The sequence below is a fragment of a genome, unplaced genomic scaffold (genome assembly GCF_019419815.1).
Source record: "Pyrus x bretschneideri cultivar Hongxiangsu unplaced genomic scaffold, Pyrus_bretschneideri_v1 Contig6, whole genome shotgun sequence".
In the NCBI taxonomy this organism is placed as follows: domain Eukaryota; kingdom Viridiplantae; phylum Streptophyta; class Magnoliopsida; order Rosales; family Rosaceae; genus Pyrus; species Pyrus x bretschneideri.
In genome coordinates, this window is record NW_025999798.1 from 6304464 (window position 1) to 6329273 (window position 24810).

General features: G+C 36.9%; 2 protein-coding genes and 1 pseudogene across 2 annotated transcripts; 1 reads left to right on the forward strand and 2 right to left on the reverse strand.

The window, feature by feature from the left end:
* The first annotated feature begins 415 nt into the window (after positions 1 to 415).
* On the forward strand, positions 416 to 3125 carry LOC103944678 (pentatricopeptide repeat-containing protein At3g06430, chloroplastic). Its single transcript, XM_048571566.1, has 2 exons — positions 416 to 1070; positions 1319 to 3125. Exons 1-2 carry the CDS (start codon positions 453 to 455, stop codon positions 2588 to 2590), a joined length of 1890 nt encoding a protein of 629 aa, XP_048427523.1. The 5' UTR covers positions 416 to 452; the 3' UTR covers positions 2591 to 3125.
* A 1562-nt stretch (positions 3126 to 4687) lies between these two features.
* Positions 4688 to 10739, reverse strand: LOC103944791 (annotated as a pseudogene).
* A 3412-nt stretch (positions 10740 to 14151) lies between these two features.
* Positions 14152 to 16596, reverse strand: LOC103944677 (S-adenosylmethionine synthase 2). The gene is made up of 2 exons (XM_048571714.1): positions 16439 to 16596; positions 14152 to 15756 (listed from the first exon to the last, which is right to left on the reverse strand). The coding sequence occupies exon 2, from the start codon at positions 15744 to 15746 to the stop codon at positions 14565 to 14567; it is 1182 nt and encodes a 393-aa protein (XP_048427671.1). The 5' UTR covers positions 15747 to 15756; positions 16439 to 16596; the 3' UTR covers positions 14152 to 14564.
* Between the last annotated feature and the right edge of the window lie 8214 nt (positions 16597 to 24810).

Genomic DNA, 24810 nt, shown 5'->3' on the forward strand with positions numbered 1-24810 from the left:
TATTAGTTTAATCATTTAGATGAATTTGTTCATGTTTCCATATGAAATCATTATTTTATTCAAATAATTTATTAATAGTTCGAGAAAAACTTTAATGAAGCTGCTCACGTCATTCGTCACGCACTCACATTCACATTCGTTACACGCTTCTCATAAAAACATGAGACTCTTTCAAATGAACAGCTCTCACTGCATTTGGATAATATCTGACTTTACATAAGTACAAGTATCAACGCACACTATTCCAACCAGTACCATAATTATTATCTTATTTGAATTACTTTCCCCAAATCAGACCTGAAAAAGTGTAATTTATTCAAATTTTATTTTCTGAAATTCAAGAAAAAAAAAAAAATAGAGGATAAGAAAATAAAGGGTAAAGAGGTCATTTGCATGCCCTGCCTTCTAAAATCCACCTCACTGCTCTAACAATTTTGCAGGCCAAGCCATCCATGGCTTCTTCAATCTCTCTCTCCTTCTCTTCCTCTCTCCTTCCTCATCCTCTTCCTCTCAACAAAAACTCCACCGCCACCGCCACCGCTGCCGCCGCAGCCTCCCAGAAACCCCAATACCCCAACTTTAAGCTGCTCCTCCGCGCATTCGCCACCCCAGCTGTAAGCCGTCGCTCCACTCCATCTCCGTCTTCCGACACCAGAAAGAGGCACTGGAAGAAAGGTGAATACCCAGGCGTCTCGGAGACGTCGGCTCCGGCGAATTACAGAAAAACCCCTGGTCGTTCCACTTCATCTCCGTCTTCCGACACCAGAAAGAAGCACTGGAAGCGAGGTGAGTTCCCGGGCGTCTCGGAGACGTCGACACCGGCGACTTACAGAAAAACCTCCGCTCGTTCCGCCTCATATCCGTCTTCCGACAACAAAAAGAAGCACTGGAAGCAAGGGGAATTCCCGGGGGTCTCGGAGACGTCGATTCCGGCTATTTATAGAAAACCCCCTTTGAAAAATGTGAAGAAGAAGCTGGACCGGAAGAACAATGCCAAGGCCTGGGTCAACACCGTCACGGAGGCCCTGTCAGACGCCATTGACAAGAAGCAGTGGCTCCAAGCTCTTGAGGTTTTTGCCCTTAATCTAAACAAAAATTAAGAAATTTTTCATCTTTTTTCTTGTGTGCTTTTAGTCTGGTGAATGTAAATTGATGCAAAATTTTAAAAAATGGTATTTTTATGCTTACCAATTTAGTTTCTTGAACCATGTTCTTGAAAAATGTAATCTTTTTATCTGAATGATTTTAGTGGAATTATAATTAATTGGGTGTCTTTGTTTGGAAAATGTATGATGAAATTGGGTACTATTACGTTCAGGTGTTTGACATGCTTAGAGAACAACCATTTTATCAACCGAAAGAAGGGACTTACATGAAGCTCATTGGTATGCTTGGAAGGTGCGGCCAACCCAATCGTGCCCGCCAGCTTTTCGATACAATGGTTGAAGAGGGCTGTGAACCAACTCTTGAACTTTACACAGCCTTGCTCGCGGCTTATTGCCGGAATAATCTGATTGACGAGGCATTTTCTGTTCTTAACCTGATGAAGACTCTCCCGCAATGCCAGCCTGATGTTTTTACTTACAGTACCTTGATAAAGGTTTGCGTTGATCATTTGAAGTTTGATTTAGTTGAGTCCTTGTATGAGGAAATGGCTGAGCGGTTAATAACTCCGAATACAGTCACCCAAAACATAGTGTTGAGTGGATATGGTAAGGCCGGGAAGTATGACCAGATGGAAAAAGTGTTGTCCGGGATGCTGGAGGGTACAAGTTGCAAGCCTGATGTCTGGACAATGAATGTTATCCTTAGCGTGTTTGGAAACAAGGGTCAGATAGATATGATGGAGAGATGGTATGAGAAATTCCGTGATTTTGGGATTGAGCCGGAAACTCGCACTTTGAACATTCTGATTGGTGCTTACGGGAAGAAAAGGCTGTATGATAAGATGTCAACTGTGATGGAGTACATGCGCAAGCTTCAATTCCCATGGACAACCGCAACTTACAACAATGTGATAGAGGCTTTCGCGGATGTAGGAGATGCAAAAAACATGGAATACACATTTGAACAGATGCGTGCTGAGGGCATGAAAGCAGACACCAAAACATTCTGCTGCCTTATTAATGGGTATGCCAATGCAGGCCTCTTCCATAAGGTGGTTAGCTGCGTTCAGTTGGCTGGAAAGTTTGAGATACCTGAGAATACCACATTTTACAATGCGGTGATAGCTGCATGTGCAAAGGCAGAGGATTTGATGGAGATGGAAAGAGTTTTCAATCGGATGAAAGAGAAGCAATGTCAAGCGGATTCCACAACATACTCTGTCATGGTTGAGGCATATAGTAAGGAAGGTATGAACGACAAGATCTACTACTTGAAGCAGGAGATTGGTGCTGATGGTAATCAAAGTGATCAGATTAGTGTCGAAGACAATCAAAATGATCAGATTAGTGCCGAAGACAATCAGAGTGATCAGATTAGTGCCGAATACAATCAAAGTGATCAGATTAGTGATGAAGGCAATCAAAGTGATCAGAGTAGTTTTGAAGATAATCAAAGTGATCAGAGTAGTTTTGAAGATAATTGAAGTGATCAGGCTTCTGGAGCTGAGTCTGGCAGTGTTGTCTAGTTGAGATCTTTGGAGGCAACAGTATGCTCCAAAAATCCCTAATCTCACAGGGCAACTCCGTTCCCCGCAGTTCTTCTAATGCAGCAGCACACTCTTATTGTGAAATTGCCGATCGATCAGGTAATCAAACATTTCCATTCTCGGATGGGTGTTAGCAATGCTGCTTCCTCCAATTTTATGTTTCTGGCCAAGGACTGTATGGATTGATCTGATAGACTGATAACCCGTGTGAAACTTTGTGGAAAATGATTGTACATACAGAGTTGATAAGTGTCTCTCTCCAAACTTGATGCGATCTCTAAACTAGCATGCAAAATTGTACGACGATTTGTAAGAGTGTTTAACTGTGTTCAACAGAGGAATTGCTTTTTGTTATTGCCTGAAATGTTTTGAATGTAACTTCACGTATATATTGTCTGCAGCAGCTGCTGGACAATTATGGAAGGTGGTCTGTAAACACGTTGTTTTTGAAAATTAATCGCTCTTTTCCGTACATTTTGTGCTGCTGTTGTTCGAATGTGTTGGCACTTGAGGTAGACAATTGATCTGGAATTATCCCAAAATTTAAGGGTCCGGCTCAACAAAACCTAGGGGTAATTTGATCAAAGATGTAAGTTTTGTTATATTGACTTTTGAGTAGTGCATTATTGTGCAAATGTCACTCATGGTTTAACAATCAACATTGGTAGTGTAATAAACAATATCAGTAACGTTGAATAATAATAAATTTTACTTGGATGCTGGCGTGTGGAGTCAAGAATATGTCCAAAGTGGTTTGGACAATGACATGATGGTGCGTTAACTAATATGATTTTATCACGTAATGAGAGAGATAAAAGAGCGATGAATGTATTCGTGACCTGGAGGTTATTCTACCGGTAAACTTGTAAAGATAGGCAAACAGGGTGCTTTTTGGTTGAAAAGAAATATTGAATTGTTTACTCTTTCTTGTGTAAGAAGAGAAGACTTATATCGTAATGAGTTATTAATTGTCGTCTTTTGGTCTCATCTTACCTCACATTATAAATAAGGGAATTTTAACAAAAAGTTCTCGGTACTGTTTACTTTAATGAAAAACCACATTTTTACACTAAAAAGTCAATCCTGGTACTATTCACTTTACTATTTATTTTGTCATTATCGTTAAAATTCAAAATTTTCAAGTTATTTTTATTAGTTTTCCTTATGGCATCTAAACCCGATTATTCACAGAGAAGCTTTCGCAAAAGCATAAAACTCTTGTATTTTGGTTTCACTCGTCTCAAACTAGTCTCACTCGTTGAAATAGCTAACCTAATTAGAAACCGTACACAAGTTTATCTCGTATCATAGAAAGTCAAAGAAGTTTTTAGCTCACAAAAGCACATAACCCCCTATATATTCCATTTGAATCACCATTTACAAAAATTGTACCAACTTTCCAGTCGAAGATAGGATAGTTTCGACAAGTATTGAACGGCTAAGATAACTTTATTTAATACATGAATGGCTAAGTTTAAAAACAAGAGTACGTAGACGAATACAAACATCGTCAATGAGAGGACTCACCATTTCTACCTATGGAAATTTAATTTCCTTACAGAAAAGGCGAAAAGTGAAGCGAAAACAATGGGGAAAGCAATGAGAACAATCACCACGAGGAATAAACGATCATGATGGAAGCCATAGTAATCTTGAAGGAAGGAAGCAACTATTTTCTGCTCCCCAAAAATCAAAATCTCTTTGTTCATGTCTCCATATTGTGAACTGAGGAGGGCATTTAGGGACCATGATGTAGGAGAAATCCAATAGAACCAAATCCATCACTTGGGAATTTCTGCATAAAATATATATATATGGAACATGGTCAGGTAGGCTCACTGTAAACCGCCATATTAAGGGTCCGTTTAGTACTGTTTTTGTAGAAAGAACTTTTGCTTATAAATGATACTTTTTCTATAAGTTGTTTAATAGAGTTACGTTGCAAAATGCTTCCTAGAAAAGCAGTTGGGAGGGCTTCCCATAAAAGCTCTTCAATTTTTACTACATACTCTTTTAGTCTTTCTAGAAGCAATCTCAAGCAGGCCTAAAGAGAGAGTTAGATTCAGTTACCGGCCCGGGCACATGGAAGCCGGAAAATAGATTCAATATGGTGTAGATTGCCGTTGCGAAACTGGAAGCTACTTGCAGGCTTGTGCTAAAAGAAGCTATTAGCATCCCAAGGTATACAAAGTAGAGAAATGGAGAGAATGTTGCATGGAAGTACCAGAAAACCTTAGTAGCTGACCAATAGTACCCTATTGTAGGGTATGTAATAATGACATACAAAATTGCTTGAACCACTGTGTAAGGTATTTCAATGGCCACCTACAACAACATTCAAAATTTCGACATGTTAAAAACCTTCCCACTACAAGCTACGTTATAGTACCAGTTAAAATGTACAAACCTGTGCAAACGAATAAGCGTTTGATGAGTACATCCCAGCAAATCTTTCCCGGTACAGAACTGCGCGCTCAGTAGCCACGTAAGGCAGAACCGTCGAGCAATTGGTTGTGCCCAAGAATATTACAGCAACGTACAGTAACCCAAGCACGTTGAACAAATCCTGCTCATTGTTTCTCGAGGAACAAGAAAAACACAGGATTTAGTGTAGTTTTGTTTTTCTTTTCTCTGTGAAATATATGGTATGAAGAGGGTGGAAATGGGTCGGGGCTTACATTTCCTTCCCTTTCTGCCAAAAGATTGTTCCGAACAACACTGATGCAGCGAAAATAAACGCGAAACGTGCTAGATTGTACTTTGGACTTCTCCAGTAGGACAAGTGTTGTTTCCACAGACATGCCTCAAAACTGCACCCAGCTATTTTGAGCAAAAGGAGTGGGAAAGTTCAAGCCCCTTGAACCCGGGTTTGGTTCGCTCAACCGGCTAACCAACTCGACCGTGTCTCTTTGAAAAAGAAGGAAACAAGCATATAAATTTGATGATTGAAATAAATACATGATTAATCCTAAAATAAAGGAAATATTAGAGATATGCCCTTACCTATACTGAGTAGAGGATTTATAAATTTCAGCAAAATCTAAACAAAGTTTTGCCTAACTTCTAACATCCAAGTTGCTGGATTGTAATTTTCTTTGATCTTTGGTACATCACGAATGTCCTCAAAATATTTGACGAGTTTACTCGAGTGATGACCGAGAACTCAAGAAGAGATGATTTGGCCTCCCCTTTCATCAAAATTAACTGCAAAAATCAATGTCTTCCGTTAGTGATCGAGTGGCTTTTATGATTTGGTTTAGTTTTCTTGGACTCCATGACAATGCTCGTTATACTACCTCGTCAAATGACTCAAAAATATCAATGCTTGGCTGGTGGATTGTGCAAACAGTTGTCCTTCCTGTGGAAACAACATTCTTTACTACGCGCATGAAAATTGCAGCTGCTCTGGCGTCTAAGCCTGACGTGGGTTCATCCATAAATATTATTGATGGGTTGGATACAATCTCCACTGCAACTGTTAGCCCTTTGCGCTGTTCGGTAGATAGGCCAGTTTGTCCAGGAATGCCAACTAAGGAATCTCTTATATCCTCCAGTTCAATCGTTTGAATGACTTCCTCCACAAATTTCTGCATAGATTAAGCAAAGGATACTTTAATATGTTCTAGGAAATTCGCATATTATTGATAAATTGAAAGAATATCATCCTACAGCTTTTATGTCTGGATCAGTTTCGTGTGGCACCCGCAACCAAGCTGAGATCATAAGTGATTCTTCTACTGTGATCTGTGGAGAATGTATATCAGTCTGCTCGCAGTATCCTGATATTCTTGCAAATGTCTTCTGGACCTTGGGGTACCCTCCGACTCTTATATCTCCCACGTTACTACCTCCTGTTTTCCTTCCAGAAAGAGCATCCATGAGATTGTCAGTGGCTCGAACGGCAGGACCATGCTCCCCGTTTAACAAATTGATTTACAGTTGAATAATTCAGTTGTTAAAAAAAGTCCTTGCTCGTTGCTTTGAATGGAAGATGTGAAACTGATAACCCGGATAAACTGGATGTAACAATTCATCTCACCTAGTGTTATATTTTCTCCCATGGTTTTGAATAAATCGGATAGAGTTGATTCATTTTCCAACCATGCACCAGTTTTGCGAGCTTCCCTTCTTCGAAGTTGAGATAATCTTTTTTTCGAAACAATAGCCTGAGACACCTTTGGAGCTGGATGAGGAAAAGCTTAAGTAAACTGATGAAGTGGATTGTAATACTTAAGTTATCATCTGTCAATTAAAATGAACTTACGGTCTAAGTAAGTTAATGCTAAAATAAATCCAAGATCAGACAGCATTGTGAACCCGAGTAATGCTCCTACTGATATCCAATAGAAATAGCCATCAAAGTTCAAACCATGCCTGGTTAGAACTTTATTCCCTAGGGTTGTGTTTCCCTCTGAGACCTAAAAAAATGAATTAACACTGTGAAAACACTTATTCGACTTCGATGATCAGGTACGAAAAAAGTTTATCATCTTGAGTTGTACCTTTTGCCAGCGAGGGGCGAGGAACTCGTTTAGAGTTGTACCGATTTCCCCATAAGTCATAGGTGAACACCAGAATAACCAACGCAACCAGGAGGTAAAGAGGATGCAAAAACACCCCTTATTAGTCTAGTTGTAGTTGCATGTAACTAAAGGAAAAATACGATAAATGGACTTACATCGTGGCAAGATGAAGCCTCCGGATAAAAACATTAGCACTAAGATTAAAATACCGCAAGTTGATGCAACAACCATAGTTTGGAAAACTACAGCAATTAAACGACATATGGATGTTGATGCTTGATGGAGAGCAACTAGCACAAGGAACTGGCAGAAGAACCTAAAAACCATAGCACATTCTTGAGGCATCATTAGGATTATTGTTCAAGCCCTTCATGTTCTGTCGTGTGACTATAAAGTTGAGATCTTACCTTTTTATGTCTGGAGCGTACCCGATCAAATAGTAAGTTATTGCTGTCCACAGCAGTGAATCAATCACTGAAAATGGAACCTTCAGGATAGAGGCTGGAAGAGAATACGCCCATGCTGGATACAGATTGAATCCTCTTTGCTTGTAAACCACTGGTAATCTAGTAACAGTCAAGGACAACTCTGCAACCCCGTTGGTCATAAGTCGAATAAGTGTATCAAACAATGAGTTCATCAAAAAACTTGCATTTATCAAATCCGAGGTCCTAAGGGTGCTTATACAGATTGCCATTGTAATAAATGCAGTGATGACAAGCTGTAGGAAAAAAGAGAAAGAAAATATAGTAAGTGATTTTGAGTTTAACTTGAGAAGTACAACCCCTAAAAGTGATATCATTAGGCAGTAAACCTGAGCTGTTTTGAATATGTAGAGAAGGAAATTCCGTTTCATGAGTAGAAGCTCTCGGGCCATACAAGCTTTGAACAACTCCCAATTGCTCACAGAGTAAGTACTAAATGATAAGGCATTATCATGGCACTGTGATTTATTGTATGGTTCTGAGAGCTCATCGTCTAATTTCTTCCCCAAGTAACTTGCTCTGAAAAGTTCAAAAAAATTGTTTGTAGAAACATAACCATAGGGAATGTTATCATGCTTCCAGTATTGTGCTTGATCCTTCTTTGAGATCACCTCTTGAAGGAAATCTGCAGCACCCTTTCTTGGTGGGCACTTGAAACCACAATCTTCGAAAAACTTAACCGCTTGGCTACAAGGACCGTGGTAAACTATCTTCCCCTCTTCCATTAGTATTACATCATCAAAAGATCAAAGGTCTCAGGTGCTGGTTGGAGAAGTGATACCAACGCAGTTGTATCTGTGATATGCACCAGCTGCTGAAGATAGGTAACTATCTGAAAGGTTGTAGAGCTGTCTAATCCCGTCGATATCTCATCCATAAATAGAGCTTTTGTAGGACCTACAATCATTTCTCCTGAAGATTAAACAGAAGAGGAATGTTATGTTTGAAACTTTTTTCTACATGGGAATTAATAATAACATTCAAATTTCCCTCGGATTCAAGATTTCACTACCGGTTGTCAGCCTTTTCTTCTGGCCAACAGAAATGCCTCTTCTTAATGCATCACCAACCATTGTGTCACACACATATCCAGTCCAAGCATCTAAGGAGATTCCAAAATATTGTAATTCATATTTCACGTCAGAGTGAGTTAGAAACGTCACGTTTGAACTACTTCATGTCAACATTGTCCAGTCCAACACTGGTTGGAGAAAAATTTACCTTCAAAACATAATCGGTTTGGGGATTTTCACTTTGTCCTTCAACTGAAATTGCCTTTGAGTATTATGTAAATCTCTAAAACCTCTAACACAAAAGGGTGGTAAGATTTACCAAAAGGAATGTCATGAGACTTTACAATTACCTTCATGTAGGTGTCAATATCTGGATCGGGGACTATTCCTGCTCTTTTTCCCTTCTGCTGAGCTCCATCATTATATCTGCATAAAATACGATCGAAATTAAACTTCATAAGTCAATAGAAGTACACGACTAACCCGATAGTGAATGCAATAGGGGATAAGGAATATGCACCAGCTCTACTGCCAACACCCTGGCAGCGGGCGGAAAAGTCAATTGTTTCCCTCACAGTCATCTCATGCAGATGAAGGTCGTGCTGGCTAATGTAAGCTGATGTTTTTTGGGGAACAAACTCATCTAGCTTGTAACCATTATAAGAAATCTCCCCTGAAACCTGAAGAAATGACTTGGTATCAGTCTAATACCTGACTTCCTGTGCGTTTTACTGATACGCAAGTAATTAAATAAAACGAGTATTGGCATGCATTAATCTGACTGCTAATACACGTCTTCTGTTTATCAATTCTAATGTAGAAAAAACTTCTCCGTGCTTTTGAACCGGAGAAGAAAAGTATCTTAAGAGTGACCCCTTTGCTTACGTGAATTAATTTTCGGTTTCTAATTCTCACCTTAAAAGATTTGTCTAGTTTTCCTGCAAGAGCAAATAAGAAGGTGGTTTTCCCACATCCTGGGGGGCCAAGCAGGAGAGAAAGCCTGCACTTGAAACCATAGTTATGAGTAAAAATCTTTAATACTCCTCATTTGCAAATCTCGGTTAACTTCAGTCAATAAAAACCATCTTCTGGTTTACTATTCTGTCTCGGTCTGCTATACAAAGATACGTAACTCTAGTTTTAATTGAAGCTAGCTTACCGTGATGATTTGATGACACCACAGACATCTGTTAGAATGCTTATCTTTGCTTCGGGAGATTTGCACCAAATTACCTTTGTGAAAACCTGTTCAAAAGTTGTATCTTGATCAAATTTATAGGATAAATGTCATGAACTTATCACTAAATATAGCTGCTTCAATTGTAATATGTGATGACCTGTTGAACATTTCTCTCCTAAATATTTGTCAAAACACACTTACTGATAAGAAGCTTAGAAGAGAATTCCATTGTGTTGGAAGCGGCTTTCCTCCTACTGCCTCACACTGCTTCCACAAACAAATTCTTGTGCCTCACCTCCACCGTCAGCAATTTAACATTCACTCTAGGCAAAAACATGTTTGTTAAACAATCAACGAAGGTATGACAACCGATGAGGGTTAAACGAATAATGAAAATTTTTACATAGCTTCATTTCTTTCGCATGATTCTTTGTACAATTGACTGAAACCTTCAGCAATGTTGAAGTAGATGAACAATGATTGTGAAAGAGCACTTAAGTAGTCAAATTTTAATGCACACGTACTTACCGGTCTATCCTTTTACGTAGTTTCTGCAGAAGTCGGAGATTGTCATTCTCAATGTGCTTTATGAGCTTCTCTATGAAAAGATGCCTCTCAACTGCTCCTAACTTCGTAACATCAACCACCCTCTTCCCTGCAACGTACTCTTTCCCAATGTTGCTGGCTGCATTATCAGTCTCAGCATCAACGTCGAAAATGGAGCCTCGGATCCGCTTAACCGTAGGCAGTCTCTCGATTGCAGCCCACTGCAACTGAACTTCCTCATCCTGCTCGGTGATCTCTTTCTTATCAACCGCCCACTGCAACCCTACTTCCTCATCCTCCTCAATGATTTTTATTTTATCAACGTGGAATGGGGAATTCGGACTTGGTAATTCTTCCGACATTGGGAAGTGAAACGCCACGATATTATTATGGAGTTCATCATCCTCCTCTGTGTCCGAATGGACACTTCTTTCAACTGGTTGTAGCTCCATTGAAATGATATGCTGGTCTGTATCCCAAGGATCCATTCAATAACATTCAAGCGTTAACCAATTCAGTAACGCTCAAACGTTAACTAGTTAGTGAAGGCATATTACGAAATCATATTAAGTTCATTACTTATGTGCAATATATATAAGTTTGTCGATGTACTCATAGATGTTCAAGTGAGCTCCATGCGAAGTTGAGAAATTGACCGTGAGTATTGTTCTCTGCGCTAAAACCCTTTTTTTTTGTTAGTTAGTTCATCCCTTTACCTATTTAATTTTCAAAGAGAACGGCTAGTTTAATTTTTTAATGCAGAAATTAGTACATAAGAAACATAATATTTATATAACATGATATTCTACCTTCATGATTTAGACTTTTTGTATTAACTCCTTTAACTCATTTTTTTCTTTCACAATTTGGGAAACATCGACATCAAAAAATGATGGAGTGATTCTGTTGACCTTTTCTTATGTTCTCTGTGCTGATATTAATACACCAAATCACTCAAATGTTAAGGCTCTTGACTAGTTAATGTCTATTTTCTGCCATTTAGTACTACGATTTAATGATATTTTTCTTTATTTATAAGTGAGAGGCCTTAGGTTCGATTCTCGTCAAAGACAAATTTGAACCACTAAACTATAGCACTAAGTGGCTACTAACAATATCTCTTAATAAGTTCAGAGGTATTTATCTTCACTAATAAATGAAAAGCCTTGCGTTTGAATTTCATAGATGACAGGTTCAATACGAAATTCAAATTATCATGGTTGTTCCATTATATGATTTAATCAAAGCATATCATCTCTTAGTGTAAATATATCATTGAACTATCATTGAAGTAGTTCCAACATTTGTATACCATCTTAATTATCAATTTACTATTACAAAATTTCGATTAATTTTTCTTTACAAACTATAGTGTTAGTAAGTTAAATTGTTAAATGTTAGAAGATGATTAGGGATCGACCCACCACCAAAGTACATATATGGGCATTATTGTTTTCCACTATTATGATAAAGTGTAATATACTTCTATATATTAAAAGAAAATTCACTGATACATTTCCACATGTAAACATTAAAGATTGGACATATATAATATTTTTCCCTACTTTGAAAATTTAATTTTCCAATGCAATAGGCAAATAGGGAAGCAAAGACAATGCCAATTGGTAAAGCAATGAGAACAAGGGCCCACAAGGCCTAAACGATCATGGTGGAAACGATAATAATCTTGTAGGATTATTTTCTATTTAAAAAACGTATATGAACATACACATATTATTTTCTATTATAATATGTGTATGTTTATGAAGGGAAATATTCACGAAAATGATCAAAAATCAAATTTTGATGATAAAACAAAGTCAAATACTGTCATACTGAAAAACTAATCATTTCAACAAATGAGATTCGAATGTTTGATTATTTTGGCCAATTTTCCTTTATTGATACCCTAACTTAAAGTATAAACTTCTTGCACATCCAAATTATGACACATGAATTAACAACACTCTGTCAGTTAGACTTGTTTTACATGAATTGACATGCACCAGTCCTCTTGTTTAGATTTATAAACATAGGAATTTAGAATTTCCGGGTGAAAAAAAAAACTTGGAATTTGGGACCTCCAATTCCCAAGTTTAATTTCCATGTAAATAGGTGTCATTTCCCAATTTCTATGATTGAGAGCTTAAAAATAACAAATTCCGTAATCAATTCCATTTTATTTTAGGTTAACCAAACAAGAGAATTCACTAATTCTAGAAAATAAAATCCCGTCAATTCAATTTCCATCATTTTAAAATTCCTTAGTAATCTTAAATTTCTTCATTCAAACAGTGTTAAGAACAATGGAATTTGAAATGAAATTTGTTATTTTTAAACCCTCACTAATGGAAATTCAGAAATGACACCTATTTACATAGAATTTAAAATGGGAATTAGAGGTCCAAAATTCCAAGATTTTTTCCCATGCGGAAATTCTAAATTTCTATGTTTATGAATCCAAACAAGGGAATTGGTATCTGTTAATTTTTAAATTCCAGCTTTTATCAAAATTCCAAGTTTATTTCCCTCATCCAAACATAATGTTAGTTTAAAAGTGTGAAGATTTTGATTTTTCGATTACAAACTAAATAAGTACTTGAATTCTTAGGCACTTCAATGTATGAACTTGTGCAAATGAACAAGGTCGGCCCTGAGATTTTGGAGGCCCGAGCTAAGCTACCAAAAAGGAGCCCTTGAATTCTTTGGCACTCCAATCGGTTGTAGGTTCATATACATTTTATTTTTATAGTAAATACTCATTAATTTATTATTATATCGTGCTCTTATTTAATTAATAATCAACAATAAGCTAAAGATTTTAAGAAGGTAAAGAGCAATAAAAACTGATTGACGAATTTAACAAATCTAAAAGCGCCAATTGATTCTCTTGTATTCTTCTTGAAATCAAGATCACAATAATGAATATTAGAACCATGAAATGATTGATAATAAATTATTGAAACAGAGAAGATATAGCAAATAAGATAGGTAGCTGGCATTTGATAGCGATTTTTCTTGTAAAAATACATTTTTTGTCCATCCAGAAGAAAACCCATTCTTCTGTTGCATGTGCTTTGTCCATCCAGAACAAGAAATTGTAGGGACTGAAGGCCCCATTGCTCTTTTGAGATGCAAATTTAGGGACCTAACAAGGGGAAGTAAAAAGCACTGGTAGGACAAAACAAGCCGTTTTAGGAAAACAACTTGGCTACACAGTTCGGATTCTAAGACGGTGGTATCCCAAACGAAACTCATCCGACTGTTTAAACATTGCACATGACAACACGTGATTGTTTGAAACATTGTCACCGTAATGTATTGTACATATACATGATTGTTTTGAATGAAACATTGTCACCGTAATGTATTGTACATATACATGATTGTTTTGAACTAACATCATCATCGTGACATATTCAAGATGTATGGTTATCTCGCGGACTAGAGTTTCAGATTCTTAACCAGACTGGCATAAACGTGCTTTATATGCCTCTTGACAGCCTAAAAGGCCGTAACCTCATAGATCTGAAAACATATTTTTGTCGGAGAAATTGTCACGAACAAGATATGAACTAGAGTTTACTCCGGGCAAGATACCTGAGATTTTTAGCCGTTAAAGTCATTGAATTCTTGACCAATGATCTAACAGCAAAGTTCACATTGTATAACCGAGGCATGCTACAGAACGTAGAAAAAATAATGGGGACTAAAACGCTTCATTGGGTAGAGGGATAAGTGACAAAAACAATGAGAAAAAAACACATCAATTGTATTAGAAATGCAACTTGCAATGTGCACAATAACAAATGAACATTGTTGCTACTCCACCGCAAAACCACCTCAGTGTCGGTCAAATTTTATTAATCTCTGCGAGCAGAGGTAGCAAAACAACCTTGAAATAAAAAACCCCCACAACTTTCTATATGTTTTTTTTATGACACCTCCGTTAACCCCTCATAATAATAAACTACTAATGACATAATGACACATTCTTCAAAGAACACGAAAATATAAAAATACTAATAAAAGAAAACCCAATGGCACAATGCCGGTATAGAGAGAGGGAGAGAGAGAGAGAGAGAGAGCAAGAGCAGCACAGGCTTAATTCAATTCAATGTTTTGATTCGATGGGGTGAAGACTGAAGAGCCGCCATTAAAGCTTCAAGCTTGGGGCTTGTCCCACTTGAGTGGCTTGACAACCTCCCAGGTGAAGTCGGGGTCATCCCTGCCGAAGTGTCCGTAGGCGGCGGTCTTCAAAAACCTTCCATTGCCACCCCTCTTGAGGTCCAGGTTGATGGAGATCATGCCTGGCCTGAAATCGAATGTCTCCTTCACAATCTTGAGGATCTCCTTGTCGGGGATCTTTCCGGTGCCATAAGAATCAACAAACACTGACAAAGGCTCGGGCACACCGATGGCATAGGAAACCTGCACAATGCACCTCCTTGCAAGTCCATTGGCCACAATGGACTTTGCAGCCTGCCTCACAATGTAGGCACCACTCCTGTCCACCTTGGTTGGGTCCTTGCCTGAGAAGGCACCACCTCCGTGAGCACCCCACCCTCCATAGGTGTCGATGATGATCTTGCGGCCGGTGAGACCTGCGTCACCATGAGGGCCTCCAATCACAAATCTGCCAGATGGGTTGAGATGGAAGATGGTCTTCTCATCAAGGTACTTCTCTGGGATCACAGGCTTGATCACATGCTCCTTGAGATCTGCGGCAATCTCATCGTTTGTCACGGTCTCATCGTGCTGGGTTGAAATCAGGACGGTGTGGACGCGAATTGGGACCATGGCACCCTTGTCATTGAAATACTCAATGGTGACTTGGGTCTTGCCATCAGGCCTCAACCAGGCACAAGTGCCGTTCTTGCGAACCTCAGTCAGCTTGGCACCAAGCTTGGTTGCAAGGACGTGGGTGAGTGGCATCAGCTCGGGCGTCTCATCAGTAGCATACCCAAACATGTGGCCTTGGTCACCAGCACCAATTTCCTCAGGCCTCTTGGAGAAATGACCATGGACACCTTGAGCAATGTCAGGACTCTGCTGCTCAATGTTCACTAGAACCTTGCAGTTGTCGGCGTCAAGACCCACATCGTCTGATACGAAACCAATTGTCCGGCATGTGTCACGAACGATCTTCTCATAGTCCACATTCGCCTTGGTGGTGATTTCTCCGAATACCATGACCATGTTGGTCTTGGTGCAGGTCTCGCAGGCGACCTTGCTGTCGGGGTCTTGTGTGAGGCAGGCATCGAGCACTGCATCGGAGATCTGGTCACAGAGCTTGTCTGGGTGACCCTCATTGACTGATTCGGATGTGTACAAGAAGGTCTCCATATCTTACAATCTGAAAAAAACACAATAACATAGCACACAATAAGAACATGCAAATCTACAAGGCCACACGGTTATCAATTCTTCTGCAAACAAAATCTAAAACTTCAACACATGCAAAACAAAATACAGATCCAAAATACAAAATACGACATGAATTACTAAATCAATTGCATGCATAAACTCTACCAGATCTGCAATGTCAGTTCATTTCTAAAATCTTAATGGCCAACGGTAACAATTCGAGAAAAAGTTCCCAATTGATTTGCTAAAAATAATAAAACCCAGATCCAAATTTTACCAGATTTGACAAGAAATTCGATCTGCAATGTCAGAGTCCACTTCTAAAATCTAAAACTCCAACAGTCACAATTCTAGAAAAGCAACTACTTTGCAATAGATCTACTAAAAATACCAAAAACCCAGATCCAAAACTTTCCAGATTTCACCAAAAATTCAATCTGCGGTGTCAGTCCACTTCCAAAATCTTATCCAAACGGTAACAAATCGAAAAAAGGGCTGCCATTTTATCCACACAAATTAATAAAACCCCAGATCCAATTTCCACATATTTCCCCAAATTACACACAAAACGATTCGAGTTCCACAACCACCAACTCCAAACAACAGATCTAAAAGCAAATCAAAACGAGACGAAACCAGAAATCGAAACCCAGAAGGGAACTGAGACGCACCTGGGAATCGAGAGAGAGATAGGGGGAGAGAGTAGCTTGAGTAGAGGTAAAGAATGGGTTTTTGTGGTTTCCTCCTCAAGCGGTTCGAGGAAGTAAGGGTTTTGAGGTCCCAATTTATAGAGAAATGTGGGCGGCCCACCCCACCCCCCTAAGCTGCATAATTTGGGTTAGATTCATCTCGGTCACGTGGCAGGGGAATCGGGGGGATCAGATTTAATCTCGGCCATCGGTGGCGGTGAGTTGGTATGTAAAGATTAAAAAAGGGAAGAGGATGATCCATTTCGTAAGGATCCCTCTAATCGTTGATTGTAAATCGTATGGTCAGTTTTTATCAGATACAATTTGTGTTTAATTTTAAATAAAAAATTAAATAATTTATAATCGCATGATACAAAATGAATGGTTAAAATGTGAAAATTTAAGATTCGGATGGGTTTCAATTCCTCAAAAAAAAAAAGAAGGGAGGTTTGAGATGGACGGAGGACGCGTTTACCTCGCGGGATTTACCTGTAATCCCACCAACCCCCAGCCTGTAGTGATTAGTCGACGGTTTTGACTAGTCACACCCTTCTTTTTTTAGTCAATTGGCCAATCAACCCGTTGGAAATCTAACTGCAAGACCATAATTTAGTTGGAGATGGTTGTAACTGACCGACGCCTCTGGTTTTAAACTTTGTGTTGATCATAATTTCTGTTGTGTCTTGTTTGGTTTGATATTGTTTAAAAACTTCGATCGTATTGTGTCGTGTTATGTTGTACTTGATTGTATTGAGTTCAAACTCAATACGAATACGAGGCACATATATAAATGAATTTTGAAATATACACCCCCAAACACCCCATGAAAAGCTTAATTTCCAAACCAGAACACCTTTACGTGCGAAGTTGGGTATTTTGTTTGGTCCTATTTTCTGAACAGATTGGTGAGAATTTATATTGAAAGATTTAGAGTTGAGTTGGGTCTTTCTGCTACAAGGCTAAGGCTTTGTTTGGCTTGTCTGGGGTTTGTATCATTTTTTGAGTATGGTTGGGTTGGTGAGATTGTGATTTGGTATTCCATCGTTTTCTATATAATCCTATCTTGAATTTTTTTATTTTTTATTTTTTAGTTTATTTTTTATGGTGCCACCACCAACCCCCACCAAACTTAGGTAAAAACAAAAAAAAAATGTTACTTTCAACTTTTTAACTAATTGCGTAAGGATATTGTTATTGACAATTAAAAATCTCATTGTGTAGTTTTCACAAGTGTATTTTCTTTTTAAATAAAAAATTTAGAGTGGACAATGAGAATTTTGAAGTATTAACAACAATTCTCTTACAAAATTTAGTTTAAATACAAATCCAAAATAAGTTTAAGCTCAAATACCTTATTTTTAGTTTAGATACTAGTTGAAAAGTTAAACCAACGCCCAACCCTATTATCATAGGAGGCAGATTGTCTGCCATCCTGTTTGGGTGTTTATTCCATCCCTTCCTATTTGTGCTATCATGATTAAGTCACGTCAATATTTTATATTCCTATTACTTTTTGTCTTATTATCTCTATTAAAAAATCAATATAAAATGTTGACGTGGCTTAACTGTGATCGCAAAAAATATGAGGGGATGACAAAAGCATCCAAACAGGAGGGCAAACAATCTACCTCCATTATCATACAGCCATACAAGCCATTTACCTTCGCAATAAATTGTGACTAACCTGCATACGTAATATTTCTTTTAGAGAAGAAAAAAAATTGAACTGTGTTAATCGCTTAGGGCATATGTCTAGTTTTCAGAGGTCTACACCCTAAGCCCTAAGCTTCTCTCAAGGACCTTTTAAAACCCGAAACACAAAATGATTAACCAAACACATCAAACCTTTTAAAACCGTAAGCCCTCAAAGTCTATCCTAAGCTCTAAAGGGAACTTATAAGATCTCATTTAGATGTGCTTTTAAAATGATTAAAGGTGTTTTTAGTGAAAATATTTTAGAACCAATCTTTAGTAAAAATACAAGTGAATCCTATAAAAGCACTTAAAGTGATTCTTGAAAGAAGCACATAACAGGTGCTTCGTGCAGAAAGCACTTCAAGTGCTTTTGGAATCTAAAACAATTTTCTCTAAAAGCATTTTCAGTCATTTTGAAACCACATCTAAACGAAAGATAAAACTCTAAAAGAGTTAAGTTTGAGGATAATATGGCAATCTCACATGTCTTTATTTAGTCATTAATCATGATTTGACTATAATATATACATGTATGTAATATAATCTTCATCTATATGGTGACGGACTCATGATGGTTAGATTAAATATATAATAGCATATGGGCACACACAAAGTGTGAGAAATCTTTTTGTTGTTGAAATAGAAGGAGAGAGCAAGAGAGTCATAAAGAATGTAGGAGTGGGATATTTTTTTTTAGTTAGATATATGTTAGAATTACATGTAGGTGAGGCTTTGAAAAAAAATAGTAAACTTTGGTTGTGTGAAATTACATTTATTCCCCATATTTCTTATTCATGTTCTGTTTTAATATGCTAATTTCATAAGGTTTTGGTTGACAATGAGTATTTTATTAATTAGTAGAGATATTCACATAATTATCCTTTTATTTGACCATCAAACGATGATTGTATTAAATATCCGTAAGTATTGTAGTTAATACAAGTCATTGAAATGTATTTTTACTAAAATATTTAGTTAGTCTGGGTATTCTATCTTAAATGTAGTGTTTTCTTTTTAAAACATATGTTTCATTTGGTATTTAATTTCTTTGTCCTAATAGGATCAAACTTCTAAATGCTGAGGCAAAAGATACATTTGTTGGAATTTTTGGATCGCTGGGCCCGCCCCACTCTAACGACACCGATACTATCTTCAACTTAACCACCTGCCCAATCCGTCAAGTGTAGAGTTTTGCCACAAAAGGCCTTGGTATTAGTTAGAGTAGGGTAATCATATTTAAACCCCTTGGTTTCCTTTTCCACCACCGATGTGGGACTTTAACACCCCCCTCACGTGTAACCTCATTTAGTGGTTCACACGTGGAGATCTACATTGGTAATTGAAACTCAGAGGTTGGCTCACGTTGGGTCCACTTGTTTTCAATGGAAAACAGCGGTCATTTCTATATTAAGAGTTCAAACTTGTTTCCTTATGACTGACAAGCTCATTGGCTTGCACGGGCCCGCAACCGTGGGCTCTGATACCATGTTGGAATTTTTGGATCCCCGGGTCTGAACCACTCTAACGACACTGATATTATCTCCAACTTAACCATCTGCCCAATCCATCAAGTGTAAAGTTTTACCACAAAATACCTCATATTAGTTAGAGTAGAGTAATCATATTTAAATCCTTGATCTCCTTTCCCACCACCTATGTGGGACTAACAACATTTTTCAATTGTATACTATTTCAGTCAAAGTTCCTACAGAACAAAGAAAAAAAAAAAATTAGTCAAAGTTACAATTTATAATTCGTTAGTCATGTTATCCATTTATAATACAACACATAAAATAATATATCACGTAATATTTTCCAAGCGTATCACAATTTTCTTGAGGCAAATGGGACCGCAAGTGGCAAGTGTTGCAAAAGCATGGTACAATTCCAATCAAACGTAAGCGTGGCTACCCAATAGTGCTATATTATGATAAGCAATAGAACATGCTCTATTAAATCTACAAATTGCACTCCGAAAAAATAATAAATAAAGGTGACCTAACTCATATAATTACTCTACAAGGACGTGGTGCCGTGATTTTATTTCTTGTTCTTTTTTGTTTTAGGCCATTCCATTTTCTTAAGTAATTATGTTTTGGCTTAAAACATAATTAAAACAATAGCTTATGTTGAACAAAGAATAGTTCCTTAGATTATCGTGGAGGGGAGGGGACTAGTGAGGCATTCAAATTTTAAGGGCGTGGAGTGGAGTGACAGTACAATGACAAAGTACATATGAACAAATCCTCCCAAATATATTTTTTTATTTTTTCAAAAAATCTATTTCAAATTGAAAATAAACGATAAAAACTTATATGTTTTTATTCAAAATGGTCTGTGAAATTGACATAATTTTGCATTTTGGTCTCTGATATTTAAAATAAATAGAAGTGTGATCTTTGCGATTGTCCACCGTAAATCATTTTGGTCATTCCGTGAGAAATCTTTATTAACTTGAGAATATTTTTGTTAAATCAACATCTCCCTTTGAATTGGTGGTCTCTTCAATTTAATGAGGATTTTTGACATAATGGCCAATTGATTGATGGTGGACAATCTCATGACCACTTCTATCGATTTTAAATTTCAATGACCAAGGTAAGGAATTATGACAATTTATAAGACCATTTTGGCTTAAAAGCCAAACTTGTATATTAAAAAGTTATATTGTGGGTGGAGTTAACAATTTTGCGGAGGGAGAGAGATGGGATTTTTCGCTGTGGTGATTTGTGGTTAATGGAATGTTTGGGGAGATGGCGGGGACTGGAGAAAGGTAGTGGATGTGCCATAGGATAAGGGTGAACAAAGAAGAGATGGGTAACTTTCGGGTATTGACTTTTCTTCTAGGTTAAAATGATCTCATTGACCATTTAGTATTACAGTCTAGTGGTATTTCTCTTCACTTGTAAGTGAGAGGTCTTAGGTTCGATTCTCGCCAAAGGCGAATTTGAACCACAAGCTCATTGTGAGGCTAAGTCTACCTTGCCCCTTTAATGTAGATAATATCATTTGTTAAAATAATAATAATAATAATCCGATTGTAATTAAGTTAAAATTTAGGTAATTTAGGCAAAAAAATCAATAAAAGCTTTACTATTTAACCATATATCAATGATATATTTTTATTAATTAGACATAGGCCAATGATGAATGTCACATAGACTTTAAGTGATTATAAGTACTTGAAATTTGACTTTTCTATCCATCTTTCCTTATCTCTCTTTATATTTTAACACACGTTATGTCCAACCAGCCCTTAACTATCTCCTCTTCACTGTTTATTCTCTCTCTTTCTCCCTCTCTTTCTCTCTCTCTCTCTCTCTCTATAACAATGCAACTAAGTGTTTGAATCCATAGAACAGGAAACTAACAATGCAATGCAGTGTTGGAATCACATAAACTTTTGAATATCAAAAGTATAATCACATAACATGAAACAAAACATTGGAACACAGTGTCTCCATATAAACTATTTGAATATTAGTGCACAATCATAGAATATGAAATAGACTCTGCGTTGTAGTGTCTGAATCTACATATCGGAATCACATAAACTTTTAAATATCAAAGTACAATCACAAAACAACAAACACTGCAATGTAATGTCTGAATCCATGAAAACTATTTGAATATCAATGCATAATCATAGAACATGAGACAGACACCGCAACGAAGTGTTTGAATCCACAGAACAAGAAACTGACATTGCAACACAGTGTCTGAATCACAAACTTTTGAATATGAATGTACAATTACAGAACAAGAAACATACACTGCAACACAGTGTCTGAAGTCACAAAACTTTTTTAGTATCAATGTACACTCGTAGAACAGAAAACAGACATTGTGTTGCAATGTATAGATCCACAAACCTTAGAATTTAAAATGGAGCACATAACCTAAGAAAAAGACCATGAGTAGTGACGATTAGACTAAACGACATAACCACCATGAATAAACATACACATAGCCAATAAATATACCCAAATAGACTAAACCTATTATATGCCCAAACAATTTAACATCCAAACAAGCTCAAATTCAAAACCAAAAGGTTTAGTGTGCAAATTACACCAAATCTCTCAAAAACACAACTCAAATAACCTAAAACGTAAAAATTGAAGAACAAGAAGATAATAGAAAAAAAAAACTTGATCGTAATTTCTCAGGCGCTAGCGCGAATTGTTCGTTAGAATCAGGACAAAAGTATGAAATCGTTCCGAGCGGCATAAAGTTAACAAGACAAGTGTTGTGAGGCTGAAAAATAGAGGTCGAAGTTGGCGGGAGGCAATGGAGGTTGAAGTCTGAAACCGTTTTATGGCTGCGAGGCTATGGAGGTTGAAGTCTGAGAGCGTTTTGCGCGGTTTACAATGAGGGAGACGGAGAGGTTTAGTGTTTTAAATGACAATGGCATGAATTGTAACTTTTATTTGATTGAGGTTTTTTAATGTAGCTTAAAGTCTCATTGACATATTTATAGTCGAAATAAATTTGATTGACATATTATCAATATCATAAGACCTACTCCAACCCTTAGAGTAAAACTCAAATTTTAGGTTTTAAACTTACCCCAACTTGCTCCAACCCTTAGGGCAAATATGAGTTAAAATCTAAAACTCATTTATGGGGCAAATTTAGCCCAGGATTCCCTTGACTTAGTAAGGCTAACCCACCATATATGTGTATTTTTTTAGTTTTATATTTATAAATTTATAGAATTCAACGGCTAAGATCTAATTTGATCAAATCCAACGGTAAAAAAAATATCGAACGGTTCAAATTTAAATCCAACGGCTAAAGTAATTAAAAAAATTTATTTTATGTCTTTCATATTCTTTTGTAGTGTTCCACGAGTTTCATGGTGCCGGTTTAATGATTTTTCAATATTTATCGGAATCTAAATATTTTTAGGTTAAAATGTTCATCAAATTAAATTAGGATAGTCTACATAATTTTTTTTTTAAAGTTACTTTAAGAAAAAAATTATCCTAAATTCATTTTTTAATAATTTTGGACTAAAAATTTAACCCAAAATGGTTGGAGGAGAAAGATTGTTAAAATTTTAGGGTTTGTTTGGTATCTAACTTGAGAACAAAACTCAAAATTTTGATTTTTTCTAAAAACACATGTTTTGATTTAAAAAGTTTAAATCCAAAACCTTGTTTGGTATGCAACTTTTCTAAAACTAATCCAAAATACAAAAAAGTTAAGTTGAAGGGTTTGATGAGGGCTCTATTCTTGTAGTAAATTTCGATCTTCTTGTTGGTGTTTTCAGCTCAAATAATGATCTGGATCTCCAGCGAGATGACGGAGAAGGAGACTACGCTGTCAAGTTGAATCCTTTGAACACGATGCTGTCGATTGAGTAGTTGGGGGACTCAGGGCAGACCACGAGGTAGAAGATGTTGGCGGGGAGAAGGATGAGGGTGGAATGAGGTCGAAGACTCAGTAGAAGAAGGGTTCTAGCAAGTGTAGTTCTTGTAGCGGGTTGCGTTCTCTGGTGGCAAGACACGGTAGACTTGGTCTTTGGAGATCCGCAACAGTTGAAAATTTGAGGAGTCGGGGTGGAGCTTTGTTAAGAAATCAAGCAGATTGCAGTGCACACCAGTGCAGACCTCTGTGAGAAGGTTAGAGAGATGGGAGTGGCTGAATCTCCAAAAAAGAAAAAGAAAAAAAATCTAAAAACACACCTTTTGTGTTTTCAACCAATAGGCTTTGTTTTCAAATATTTTTGGGTTGGAATTTTGAAAATTGTTTTCAAATCAAATACCAAACAAAGATTTTAAATTGTGACTCAAAACTTGTTTTTGAGTTAAAAATGTTGAATACAAATCGAATACCAAACATGCTCTTAAGTTTTAATCCAAAAATCGGAGATGGTCTAACATTTGATTGATTTTATATAAAATCACCCTTAAAATTTTAACACCAACTATTAAGATTGAACTAACAGTTCAAAATGAAATGTGCAAATATTACAACTCAAAGGCCCAATTGAGGGCGCAAGAGAAAAACGAAAATGAACCTAAGCAACATTATGGATATTTAATTTTCAAAATAATTAAATATTTTATTTTTAATCTCAATTATTTATTCGCTTATTATTCTTGTTACATCATATTAAGTTAAATGAATTTCCATTACTATGACATCAATATTTCGAGTTTTAAAGCCGAATTAGGCCTATTTTACAACATACATTTTTATTTTTATTTTTATTTTTATGCAGGGCCCCTGATATGGACCTATGGGCTTGCTCCATTTGCTCGATTTCATGGATGACTTTCTCAATCTCTTGCCTTGCTCATGAATCTATCCAAATGTTGACCTAGTTCATATCTTCTAATTTTGTTAAAGGAGATTATGAGTTTAAATTTCACGAGCCATATTGCTTGATCAAAGAATGTGACAACAAATACATTGAGAGAAGGCCATGGTTTTAATTTGGATAGTGCTATTCATACACATTTTTACCTCCCACACGTCATTGTTAATTTTGTGTATTGATTTTCTTCAATTTATTTGATTCGACGACTGAAAACTGAAAAATATATGTAAAAAGTAAAAATAAGTGTATAAATAGAACCACCCTTAAACTTATGCAGGACCCTTGTCCTATCTTCTACTAACCGAACCAAAAGAATAAAGAATATAATTTC